The 13,122-nt window shown below is 41.2% G+C and overlaps 1 protein-coding gene across 4 annotated transcripts in view; it reads left to right on the top strand.

Annotated features, from left to right (window-relative positions):
• ITPR2 (inositol 1,4,5-trisphosphate receptor type 2) overlaps nt 1–13,122 on the top strand; it is a 271,134-nt gene that overhangs the window by 127,070 nt on the left and 130,942 nt on the right. For all 4 annotated transcript variants that reach the window (XM_087765500.1, XM_087765499.1, XM_087765502.1 and 1 more), the window contains 4 exons: nt 1,243–1,494; nt 3,093–3,218; nt 8,264–8,392; nt 8,990–9,110. In XM_087765500.1, the coding sequence (XP_087621626.1) occupies nt 1,243–1,494; nt 3,093–3,218; nt 8,264–8,392; nt 8,990–9,110 (628 nt within the window). The remainder of the gene's footprint in view (nt 1–1,242; nt 1,495–3,092; nt 3,219–8,263; nt 8,393–8,989; nt 9,111–13,122) is intronic.

The following is a 13,122-nucleotide window of genomic DNA, read 5'->3' as shown; positions in this document are numbered from 1 at the left end:
TGTCAAAGTAAAAATAAGCAAGCAACAGGGAAAACATGATCAGAAAAGTTGTAAATTCAAAATTTGAAATGTTGAGACCCTGGAAACTGTAATGAAATATTTCTTGAGTTTTCATTCTGGGAGACTAATTTTCATTCCTGCTCTTGCTGCTTTCCCGTTTCTCAACAGCTCCACCACCCTTTATTTCTCCCCTTGAATTCAGTAAGCTAGGATTTTCACGTATAGGCTTGGCTATGTCAAGTGACTTTTTCACAAAATACGTATGGCTGTTGTGCTGCCAAGGTGTATTCTGTACTAGGAAGGGTTTATGGGAGCTTATTTTCACCTGCATTAGGGGTTCATTATGCTTAAAAGGAAAGTGATGGAGAGAAGACAGGACTACTGCCCTGTCCCAGCTCCACTCGAGCTCACAGAGCAGTGCTGGCAGTAGGTATATTCAGTGTATGGGGGGTTCAAAACAGCGTTAGAGCAAAACTTTTCTGCTGAGATGGGGCTGCCAGCATCCACCTCCGCTCTGGATCCTCTTGAGATGAGCAATGCATTTGTAGCAAAATCAAATATTTATCACATACACCAATTTTCTGTTAAATGGAAGTGCTGGCATGACACTGACAATGTCAAGACCCACCTGCCAAATTTGCATAGGTTGGGAAGAATTGTCCTTTGTTTCTGCTGCTCAGCAAGGGCACAGAAGAGGTTGGTTAAATTCTGGGTGAGCCACGGGCTTTTTGTGTGAGGTAGCATGGAAGATTTAATCTCTCTGCACCTCAAGTCCCTATCTAGAAAACAGAGATAATAACGCATTGTGACCTCAAAATAGGAGGTGAGGGTAATTAATTAACTTCAAACAAACATTGAGATGGTAGGAATAATAAGGATGGCATACTGTCTTAGGTAAACACAGAGCTACGTAGAAATTAAACTCCAAATTCACCTTTCATTAGCTTACTCCTTGGTGAGTTATTCCAGATTTGCACTTACGTAGATAAGAGCAGAAGTTTGCCTTGGATATTGTTTTAACACGTGCATTTAGTAAGCCACATCAGACTAATTTTTGTTGGGTTTTTTTTGTTTTTTGTTTTTTTTTTTTTTAGCTAGACAGTCTTTGCATACTTAAAGGCAGAACAAAATAAGAAATCAAGAAAATCATAGAACCATTTAGGTTGGAAAAGACCTTTAAGATCATTGAGTCCAAAATGACTGCAGTGCAGGGTGCTTAAAACTTTGTGATATCTTTTTCAGCTGATAAATGGTGGTGAAGATGTGTTGATATTCTACAACGACAGAGCATCATTTCCAGTCCTACTCCAAATGATGTGCTCAGAGCGAGATCGAGCAGACGAGAGCGGACCCTTAGCATATCACGTCACTCTAGTGGAATTGCTAGCGGCTTGTACAGAAGGAAAGAATGTATACACAGAGATCAAGTGCAATTCACTCCTGCCACTGGATGATATAGTGAGAGTAGTGACCCATGATGACTGCATACCTGAGGTAAGATTCACTGAGTGAGGAAGCAGACTTATCATTTTTAGAAACTCAGAAAATGTTTTGTTGTGTATAATATACTGACAAGTTGAATATTTGCACAGAAAACAGGCTGGAAACAGGTGTTGTTTGTTAAGGTGAATAAGTAAGCAAGGATAACCAGTATATTCTTAAGCAGAAAATTCCTTGTCCCTTATGCTTTGATTGTCAGCTTTTTGGGGCAGACACCTTGTTTTGTTTTCCTGGGTTTGTCCAGCCACTGTCAGAGTTCAATGCTCTGATAACTTCTGGCTGTAGCTGCGAAGACTCAGCTGAGTGGTTTGTCAAGCCAACGTTTTGCCACTGCCTGAATTTGTTGGAAATGATGGGTAACATTCTGGCCATGCTGAAGTCAGGGGGAGTTTTGGGTGAAGTCTTGTTCTATTAAATTCAGTTGCAGTCCAGCAAATGTTTTTATTCGCTGCATATCGAGGCCCAATTCTGCAGCTACTACCGGTCATGCTTCAGTAAGGCTGTGATACCTCACGCTGATCGGAAGGGGAATGTTTGTTTGCCCCAAACCTGATGTGATCAAAAGAAATCTTTTCACAGTCTTTGCAAGGAGCTTGCTCTGGCCCCGTGTAGTCAGTCAGACGGGTTTCTGCAGGCTACCTAGTGGAAAAATGTGGCTCATATCAACAGAACTGGGACGTGCAGGAGTAAAGGCTCCCTCCGTGCTGTGAAAAAGTCCCCTTGTGACCAACTGATTCTTTTCTTAAAAAGAAAAATGTTTGTTTTGCTCCAAAGTTCCTCCTAACTTCAATTTCAACAGATGCTAATTAAAAAAAAAGCCCAAACAAACGAAACCTAAAAGTCTGACATGAGTTTTCTCCTGACTGCATTAAACATATGGAACTATCTCCTCTGCTTTGACCGTGAGAAGAAATTTTCAGTGCATCTGCATATGTTTATATTTAATCTATACATTTCAGGCACTGGATATCCATTTTTATGATGGGCACATGCAGACTTGTAATGCAGGAGAGGAGTGAGACTGCAGTCCTCCTGTTAAGCCCTTTGCTGCTGTGACTGCAGCCACAGCGCTGCACAACCTTTCTCTTCCGTTTAGATCCGAGTCACACCCACCCCAAATGCAAGCGCTGCCTTAGGATTGTGGGAATATAGGGATTGCAGTCCCAGCTCTGCTAAAGACATTTTTTTTTTTATATTTGGCAAGCCTGTCACAAGGCATCAACCCACAGCAGTCAACCAGCAAATGCAGGGGTGTTCTGCATTTTGACAGCTCCTGGCTTTGGAGCCAGGCCCTTGTAGTCTTAATATAATTTAAATATCAACTTTATTATTGGTTTGTTTTGTGGGAGTTTTATCGTTAGACTGTTTGCAAAACCTTTCCGTTTTTCTTCGTGTGATCTTTCAGTAAGTACATCAATGCATTTGTTGCCATGCTTCTCCTTAAATCTTCAGAACTGAACATATGAATTATTATTGTTATTAGTGTTTGTTAGTACTTGAAGGATCATCTTTATTGTTCGCTATTTTTGCAGATAGAAAACATCATGTTAATGTTTCATTTCATATTTTTTGTGTTTTTGCTGTTCCTGCAGGTGAAAATAGCCTATGTTAATTTTGTTAACCACTGTTATGTGGACACTGAAGTGGAAATGAAAGAAATCTATGCCAGCAACCATATTTGGAAGTTATTTGAGAACTTCCTTGTTGATATGGCAAGGGTAAGCTTCATGAGACATTAAATATTACAGTATAGTCATGGGTGGCAAGTGAACTGGCAATAACTTTTTTTTGTGAACTTCTTTTATTAACTGTTTTTTATTTTCAAAGTTGACAATAGAATAGGTGTGGGTTTGGTGGGTTTTTTTTGTTTGTTTTGTTTTTGTTTGGTTGTTTTTTTTAAACAAATGGTCGTTTCTATGTTACTTATCATCATTTAACCTGCTAATTAGGTCTGTAGTCTTCTCTTTCTAAACGGCATCTTGGACCCCATGTTCCTTTATCTTTTCTTCCAGAAAAATAAATTGGATGCATGTACAGATTTGAGAGTCTGTGTACGTCTTCTGGGAGCATGTTACATGTCATTATGGTGGTGACTGAAAAAAAACCCCCACATCTGTAATCTTCTTGCCTTGCTCTGTTAGTACTGTGAGGATCAGGGATCAAGAAGTTCTTTGGCTCATGTTCCTCCTTTAATCTCACTTTGGCCTGTTTTTGTCTTTTATTCTACTGTCACTACATTCTCACCACTGATGCGAAAGGCAGGTGTAGAGCTATGGTCTTTCAGAACACTAATTCATATATAAACTATAGGCTGCAAGGTTATGGGGCACAGTTAGTACCGTAGGCATTCAATTCCTGTGGACCCTAGTGAGCTTCATGGTGTCATTACTGGCTGAATTATGTTTCAAGTCAGAAGTTGAATTAAGCTTCCATTCCTTGGTATTTTGGAGGCAGAAAACGAGGGAAATCTTATGACTTCCGGAATGGTAAAATACAATAGTAGAGCCATGACTGGAAGCCTGTGTGACAGTGATTACAGCTTACATTACATATCCTTTTCTAGCAGGTAATGCTTCTTCTAAGAGCCTAATATTAATACCAACTAATGGAGTTGCTCTTTCTGCTTGAGAAGCAGAACCACAGGTTTTTCGTGGCTGGTAGACTGTATTTGATCCTTGATGCTGGACAGTATTTTGGAGATGTTATAGAGCATGTTGTTGTGCATGCCTCTCTTTTCCCAGTCCATGGTCCATTACATTTTATAATCTGTAAGTTCTCACTCCTTGTGTTCTTCATTTTGTTGAAATTAGAGAAAAAAAGGTAAAAGAATCTCAATTCAGTCCTGCAGCGGACATTTACCGCAAAGTAAGTGTGCCACAAAATAATTTATTTGAAACCTATTGGGAGAAAATACCATGAATTATGGCCAAAAGAAGAATGAGTGCAAAGACTTGTGCTATATGATAGGCACTGGGACCTGTTAATTTCTCTGTGAAACAGAGAACTTATGGTTGTTTTTTTTCTTCTTTTTTTACCTGGGAACATGTTAAGACAGGGATGTTTGTGCTCTGTTTTTTTGGTGGTAGCCATTTTCAGCAGTAATGAGATCTCTACAAACCCTCTTTTCCTGCTGTTTGTCTTGTCTCTGTGGTCGTATTCTACAGTGAAAGCCCTCCTGGACAAACCAAGCTTGTTTGAAAATAAAGATAAGAAACCTTCTTGGAGGGAGATTCTGATTTTTAACCTTGCTGGTTTTACCCTAAGAAGTATTTTCTCCTGTTTAATTCCCTTTCTGGGTTGCCCTTTCCTGACGTGTCCTGGCCCTGACCCTCCAATCAGCCGACCCTCCCTAGCCCTTGAACGTGACCAATTTTCTTTGCCCTTGGACTAGAAGCAGAGATGTAGAAAGAGGACTCTGTCCAGAGTTCCCGTCATGAGCCTGGAGACAACCTGCACCGTGCCAAATGATGTGGAGTTGTCCTGATGCTAGTGACCACTGAGCTTGTTTTCACATACCCTTCTCATAAAAAAAAATTAGACTCCAGGTCTTCAGAGGTGAAGAGTGAGTGTGTTATTAATACTGTATTTTGTGTGCGTGCATGTGCTGTTGGCACTGAATGGCAAAATGCAGGTTTATTTTGCTCTCCTGCAAAGCCCTCAGGGCAGGTCCCTAATTAGTCCTTTTAATGTGCTGGTTAGCGGCTACAAGAACATGTCAGAAGCGCTCTGGCCTGCCCTGCTCTTCAGCCAGGTCTCTGTGGGTAGCTGTATCTTCCAGGTTATTGAGTGTATTTGTTCAGCTTTGGTTTTCTGGGGCCTAGGCAGAGCCCGTGTGTTATAAATACATCAGCGTTATGTAGCTATCAGGACAGTTAGAATGCTGTCAGCCTCATGAAAGATGTTACAATAGCTTTCAAAGCATTTAGAAAAAGAGCCCTTTGATCCTCTGTGTTCCAGTGAGCTAAAAGGGATGCTTTTGCGTGGGGGAAGGGGAAACACTTTTCTTTTAGCTTCTACAAATGCCTGTCAATGGGTGAGTTTGTGAGCTTTGAGTCTCAGTCTGTTATTAGAGAGCACTAAGGTGAAAGATGGAGAGTGTTATCCTCAGGTTGGATTCTTTCCTTTTTTATTAAAAAAAAAAAAAAAAAAAAAGTAACCGATTTTTTTTATCTGTTTCTGGATCCAGGAAGGAAATATTTAGTCCCCAACTGTCATTCTCTTTCAACAACGTGATACATTGCAAAGTAGGCATGAGGCGGATTCATGTATAAATTCAGTTTGCCAAAAGCAGTCGCGCTGTCAAAGACACCCTCTTTCTACAGTTTCTGCCAACCTACTTTCTCCCGCGTATGACTTAAAGCGTTGCGCTAAGGAAAGTGGGTGCTGCTGAAGGAAAGGCTTCCCTTTCCTGCGTGTGGCCCAGCCTGTAAGTCAGCAGCTGTAGTCTGAGCAGGATTAAAGAAAGAGCCAGGATCTGACAGCTGTAAAGTCATCCTGGCTTTCTCTGCAGAATTTTTGAAGTATTATTCATGTGAGTTTCGGTCCCAAAGCCTCTTAAGGGGTTTTTAAACACTGCTTTCTCAATCTTCATCTCCATTTCATGCATTTCAGGTTTTTTCTTCCACAGGGAAACATTTTTCAGTCCCCAAAGGGCAGAGGGATAAGAACAAATGAGAGGATTTCCGAATTCCTTTTGCGCTGAGAATTTTTCAGACCGGTGTTGGAGCAGAGTGGCATCCCCACATACGGCTCTGCTTTTTCGACAAGTGAAGGGGAAAGCTTAAAAGCGTTTTGGAATTTAGTTTTGGCAGTTTCTGAATTCACCATGCTAACACTGCACAGCTCCCTGTCTTCCCATTGGGATCATGAGTGCTAAGCCTCAGAGCTACTGGTTCCAGCCAAAATTGGCATGCAGATTAATTAAAAGCAGAAGAACTTCAAGAGGTTTTTAGGTTGTTTTTTTTGTTGTTTTTTTTTTAAGAAAAAATTTGGATTATTAACTGAATCTTTGTTACCTCCATGAGGAGTCGGGGTGATAATGGTGGTGTCGTACTTTTCCCAAAAGTGAAGGGCTGAAGGGTTTGCTATTTCAGTTTAGCCACTGTTGCTTCTCTGGCCAGAATCTTTCCTTTCCTGGGGTGATAAAAAATGCACTACGTGGGGGCATGACTTGTTTATCTGACACATTTTAGAAAAGCAGACAGGCAAAGCTCCTCAAGATGCCTCATTTCTGTAGGTCTCAAGTTATCTTTGGTTATTCCTCTGCCTACCATATGACAATGCTTGTGTGTTATACTCAAAACGCTTTTGTGTTCCTGTGAGCTGTGTCTTCCCCTGAACATGGGTGCTGTTGGATGTCGCATCAGTAACCTTCCTCAAAACGTTCCTGGTGAAATTGCTGTCTTGTGGTGTCCAAGTGTGCCAGTGGCACTGTGCAGTTAGGGAGCACGTTTGCCCTGTGGGAGGTTCGGGTGCTGTGGTTTATCTTTCCGCTTTTGTCACCAACTTTTCTCTGTAACCTTAAGCAATCACTCAGCTTCTCTGGACTCAGTTCCCCATCCATAAAGCGATGTAATGGTAAGTACGTACCACACAGGTTCATGTTTGTGTGTTAAATGCTCAGGTAGTAATGCGAAGGCTATAAACTGAATAAATTCTGTTCTCACATAGATTCCCTAGAACATTACAGTACTCTGGGTTGCATAGGTGAAAGAGAGAACAGCTTTGGCTTTCATTTCTTGTTAAACATGACTAGAACTGCTTATTTAAAGGCTTTTGAAGAGGTAGTGTAAGTATAGTCTGTACTTATTTGTCCAGTCTTGCCTTGCTCACCGTTTGGCTCTCTGTAGGCTCCTTTTAGTACTGTTCACACTGACATACGCAAAGTCAACATGACTCTCTAGAGATGTTCACAAATTTTGAAAAGAAGTAAAGAAATACTGAAGGATGTGATCCACGTCGGTAATTTTTTGCTTTCTTTAAGCATGACATCTTTATGCAGCAGTAAACTTTTAGTGTTGTACCAAAGGGTGTCTTCAGGAATCTTTTGTACAAATCTTCCCACATCCTCTCACCATTTAATCATCCTTCTGTGCTCCAGAGTTGTCCCAGTACCATCCATTCTCTTCTTTCATTGTTTTTAGCTTGTCTTTCCTATTTTCCCCATGTGGCTTTCCTAAGTAACGCCGCCTGTCTTACAGTTTACGATCCTAAAGGCTGTTGGTATTGACTATGCTATTTTCTTTCTTTCCCTCTTTTTTTTAACATTTTTCCTGCAAATGAGCTTCACCTTCGCCACCCATTTGTGGTGATTGATTGTAGAGAGAAGTTAAAAGTTACGTAAAATCTTTCTAACCTAAGGTCTTTATGTCTCATCTGTCTCTAAAGCCTCTTCCAACCAGCCCCACAATGGGAGGAAAGGCCCATTTTCTTCTTGAATCTTTCTAAACGTGTCAGTGGCATGCAATGTGCTGATTTAGGCGGATCTTTCTTCACGGTGTGGGGAAGAATGGACAGCCAACCAGAAAGAGCTAGTTCAGAAGAGAAAGGTATTCAAAAGACAATGTGGACCTCCAAGAAGAAAGATAAGCTATCACAAATACAGCTTAAACTCTAAGATCATTCTCTCTGATAGATTTTGTATAAAAATCATCTGGTTTCGTATTAAGAAGAAATATTACATGTGTTGTAATAAATACAAAATAGTAAAGCTTGTTTATTTGAAAGAACCTAAATATCATTGTTTCCTCCTTCATTCCTGTAGGTTTGTAACACAACCACAGATCGTAAACATGCAGACACATCTCTGGAGAAATATGTCACTGAGCCCGTAATGAACATTGTGAGTGGCTTCTTCAATTCGCCATTTTCAGATAACAGCACCAGCCTCCAGGTAAGGAAAAGAGAGACAGACAAATATGTTATTCCGACTGTTAATGAGATACCTTCTGCTACCCAGATAGGAATGCTAGATCTTTACATCTGCCTTTAATTTCTCTGTCCCCTCTCATGCCACTGGCTAGCAGCTTAATTCCTCTTTATAACACTTACTCTTAATTTTTACCACTTACAGCTCTGAACCAGTAGACAGCTCAAGATGGCCAGATTTACTCCTGGCTCTTGTGAATTCACTGGAGGGGGTATCCTTGCAGAATAACGGTCTATCTTTGTATTTCTATGAGAAAAATGCTGTGTCCTATGACAAAAGGGACACATACCTGAGAACTGGGAAGACTCCTCTGTCCTTCTGCTCTGTACTGTGTTTGCTTGATATCAGTGGTGATCTGAGGAAAAATTGCATGATTTGGCCTTTTTAGGGGTGCAGCATTGATTTCTGTTCCCTCCAGTCCTGAAGAGCAAAGAGAATTTAACGGAGTTGTAACTTGAGTCTGCAAGCTGAAAACCCCTTGCACGACATTGTGTCAAACCCTAGGGCACTTGTGAGGAGATTCTAAAGGGTAAAATTCCATGTTTATTTTTTTGCTTTCAGACACACCAGCCTGTTTTTATTCAGCTGCTGCAGTCTGCTTTTAGAATTTACAACTGTACCTGGCCGAACCCAACGCAGAAAGCCTCAGTGGAGTCGTGTATCAAGACTTTGGCTGAAGTGGGTAGGTGCCAGGTTTTACTTTCATTATTGTTCTCTGTGTTTTAAGGTCAGACTTACTTGAGATTGAACAGTTTTTAATGTGACTCTACCATCCTGAAAGCGTGACAGTGGTGATTTCAGAAATCCCACTTTCTGAGGCTAAATTCTTCCTCCTTTTATGACCCGTTCAAATCTGTGCCATTGAAGAGGGTTGTTAGGTGAAACCTGTAGGTCAGAGAGATGTTTGCTAAGTGACCATGGCATTTCTAGTTGTGCTGGGCTACATTTGCACAAGCCATTGTAAGCAGTGATGCGCAGCAACTGTGCATCGGAGAACACCCATCGTTTTCCCCCTTAGTTCCTGGGAGATGCATTCGTTATTGTCAGTCACGGTCCTGGGCTGTTCACGTTTTGTCCTGTCAGGGAGCTGGGGCTGGAAACCACAATTGTGCCACTCCAGAGCTTCTCTGCTTACTCCTCACCATCAGGCCCACTCATTTACTGCTGTTACACAGTCAGCCTTGTCAGGGCAATATTGTCTTGCACTGGCACAGAGACCAAATTTAGTCCTCAGGGCAGCTAATAAGTGACATGCTTTCAAATAAATTCAAATACCATGTTAAAGTGGAAGGCTTAAAACTTCTTATCCTAAAATAAAAAAGATTCTTCACCAGTACATAGCTAAGACTGGAAAAAGTTCATTCTTAAGTTAAATTTCTGTGAACAGAATTTTAAAGTCTTCTATTTATTCAATATAGTTTCTAAAAGTCATTCTGATTACTTGTAGAATAACAGTGAATGAAAACTGAGTAGAGGCAGAGATATATAGAAACTGGCTAAATTCTATTGTTGATGCAATTTTTAAAAAGTTTTAATAAATAATGGTAAAACAACATGAGAGGGTCCATTAACCATCTGCAGCATCTGTGGCATTGTAACAATTGACTCTAAATTTAGATTTTGGAATAGTTTTACAGGAGTATCATTTAACATTTTAGCCAAAACATCTCATTAACTTTTTGTGTGAATGAGAATAAGCAGTTACCTAAAGACTTAGCAACCTTCAATTGTTTTATTTGTTGTGCAAATAATTTAATTATGGATCCATCTGGCAAGAGAACTTTGGAAGCTGAAGACGTTTTATTTCCTTTATGCTGCAGCTACGATAGTCCCAAATAAAGCTCTAGCCCTAGAAATCCTTGTTTGTGTGTTTAACACTTACGTCCCTGCTCTTCTCTGGCAGTTCTGGAAAGAGTCATCAGTAAATCACTTCTTTGGGAGTCTGGGGAAAGGGGGAAGAAGTAGGGCAGGTGAGGGTATTTTTGAGACCGAGCGTGCCCTGTGTGTGCTTCTAGACAGCTCGGCGTCTTCATTTCTGTAGAGCTACACCTAAAATCAAATTCTAGCTCAGAGAGGCCTCTGTTATCTCACTGAGATGAGGGTATTTGGAGACAGTTGAGCATAGTGCCGAGACAGCCAAGCTGAACTCGTCCCCACAGCAGCCTGACAGGGGAAACGTTGGGTCACCTTAATGGGGCTGATAGATCCAGCTTCTCAGCCAGCTGCAGCAGCATGTGAAAGGGCTGGCGGTCTTCAGTAGGCAACCTTCTCTGTGCCTCTTGTTCCTGGGGGAGCCAAGGGGAAAGCCCGAATGCAAGGCATGGCTGATGTCTGGAGTTTTCTTCAGATATGTAACTTAGTTCCCTATTTGGTGAATTTAATTTCTAGCTCTGCAGTAGCCTTCTCTTTTGTTTCATTCCTTTTTCTGTTTTATGGAGATGGTTTGCAGTTGGTTTTTTATAAGTATGCTCTTGCACGGTCCTACAGGTCCAACCTTCTCGCTACTCTGGCTCTCCCACCCATGGGACCCCAGCCATGCCCTGGGTGTGGCAGAGTGGAGCTGAGCTGCTGGTGAAGGGCATCACCCCGTGTCCTCCTCCGGGACCTTCATGCCACCTGCAGTGGCAGCAGGGCAGGGAGGCTGGGCATCACCCGGGGGTGCCACGGGCCTGGCAGCCTCAGAGCTGGCCCTGGAAAGTACGCGTTGGCACACAAATTGCCGATTCCCTTGTCCATATCATAGTAACTGTTTAAGGATTCATCACTAATATCAATATCAAGCATGGTAAAATTGAATTGTGTTGTGTTAGCAAATTGCCACGCGTTTTTATTTTGGTGTTTTATTTTGAAGGTGCAGAACGGGAGTATAAGAGAACAGGTGAGGGGGATTTCCCCAAAGAGCAAGTTAGCCGGAGAAGAAGTGGAAGCAGGGTTTTTAACAAAAACCCCTGTGCAAAAGTTTGGCTGGCTAGCACGAGATTTTAACCACCGGTGATCCTCAGTATTTTTAGGCATGGTGCCAAACGTGTCTTGCCTGGGCTAATTGAGTAGACCTGCTCTACGCTGCTGAAAGCTTTGGAAAAACTGCCCCAGCTGGGGATACCAGAGGCTTTTAAAATCGAGGCCCTTTTGTGATTACAGTGCATGCCCGGTGCCTTTCTCTATTGGGTGGCACAAAATGGTGCTTCTTTTTGAGAAGGCAGAGGTTTCTTCCATAATACAAACAGGGCAGCCTTTTTTTGCCTCTTTTGCTGGCTGTGTATGTGGACTAGGTTTGGATTTTGGCTAGGCATCTGTGAGCACTCTTCTGCCTTTTTTTTTTTTTTTTTTGACTTGAGAGTCTGACAGCTTTAATGTTAGGGCCTTCATGTTTCACAGCAGGGTTTAAAAAGAAAACCTCTAGAAAGATTTTGCCTATATCAGAGAGATAGAGTATTGGACAGATTTACAGCAGGGACCAAAGACTTTTGATGGAAAATAAATGTAGTGTAGAGTTGAAAGAACAAACATGATTTTTTTTTTTTTTTTTGTGTCATAGCCCTGGATTTAGAAATGAATCTTAGGAGTAAGAAAGATCATACACAGGTTTCCAAAGATATCAAAGATCCATATAATAATGCACTTCTAAAAGGCCCATTTCAGAGCAAGTTTAAGCACCATACATTCTGCTCAGCGCTTACTAGTTTGTTGCTGGCAGGTGGATGTAAGTATTACCTCAAGAGCTTAAGATCATTACATCTGTCGTCTTATGAGCACTGTAAGAATGTGCATTATCTTCCAGGTCAACAAAAGGATATGTTGCAGAAGCTAATTTCTTATAACCCTGGTACTTCAACTCCACTTGACCACTAGGGAAAAACTTCATAAGCTTTTCAGGCTTCACTTGCTGCTTTGTCTCCAGGCAGTTGTCTGCCTCCAGTTCAGCAAGAAGCATAGAGGCTTGCTTCTCCTCTTCAGCAGACCCCTCTGTGGCTCCAAGAGATTTGGAACACACAGATACCAACGTGCATCAGGTTTTTATTGCCCAGTAAACACTTGGCTACCTGGCATGAAACACTTATGAAACAATGTATGTGTATTAATGTGTCTTGTTCATATGGATTTCTGAAGAAGATTATCACAGTAATGAGAATTAACACATTATACATATACAACTTTTGCTTTTTCTCTATTTTTACATAGGACTGAGCTTTTGCTTGAAAATATAGTCCAAAAAGTGAATGATCAGAACAGCTTCCATTTCACTGGTGAAATAGCTACAAATGAAAAATTTTTAAAAGGTCCCCTGATCTTTGTGAAAACAGAGGAACTAAGAGGCCTAACAGTTTAATTTATTTCAAATGAATTCATTATCAAAGGACTTCCAGTTCCTACATCTTATAATCTTCGCAAGATTGAGAAGGGTGGAGGCTGGTCTCAAAGTTTGCATTTTAAACATATACTGTCTTTCTATATGGTAAAACTGGGGAATATCTTCTGTCCTCACAACTGAAGATCTGGATTGTATGTCTTAAATTCTATTGGAGCAGGTCTTTCTCCCAGGCCTGACCAGTCTTTCAGGACCCATGCAAAGAACTGTCTTCGCTTCTTAATTAAGTGGTGATTCTTATATCTTCACCCCCAAGCATCAGTTTTGTTACAAGGGCGAATCCAGTTGTATTATACTCTTGTCTCTGTGGTATCCACTAGCTTTC

This window comes from Nipponia nippon, unplaced genomic scaffold, assembly GCF_047370975.1.
Source record: "Nipponia nippon isolate SJK-2023a ecotype South Korea unplaced genomic scaffold, ASM4737097v1 scaffold_3, whole genome shotgun sequence".
NCBI classification, from domain to species: domain Eukaryota; kingdom Metazoa; phylum Chordata; class Aves; order Pelecaniformes; family Threskiornithidae; genus Nipponia; species Nipponia nippon.
The sequence above is the reverse complement of the archived record's forward strand: the minus strand, read 5'-3'. Positions and strand labels throughout refer to the sequence as shown.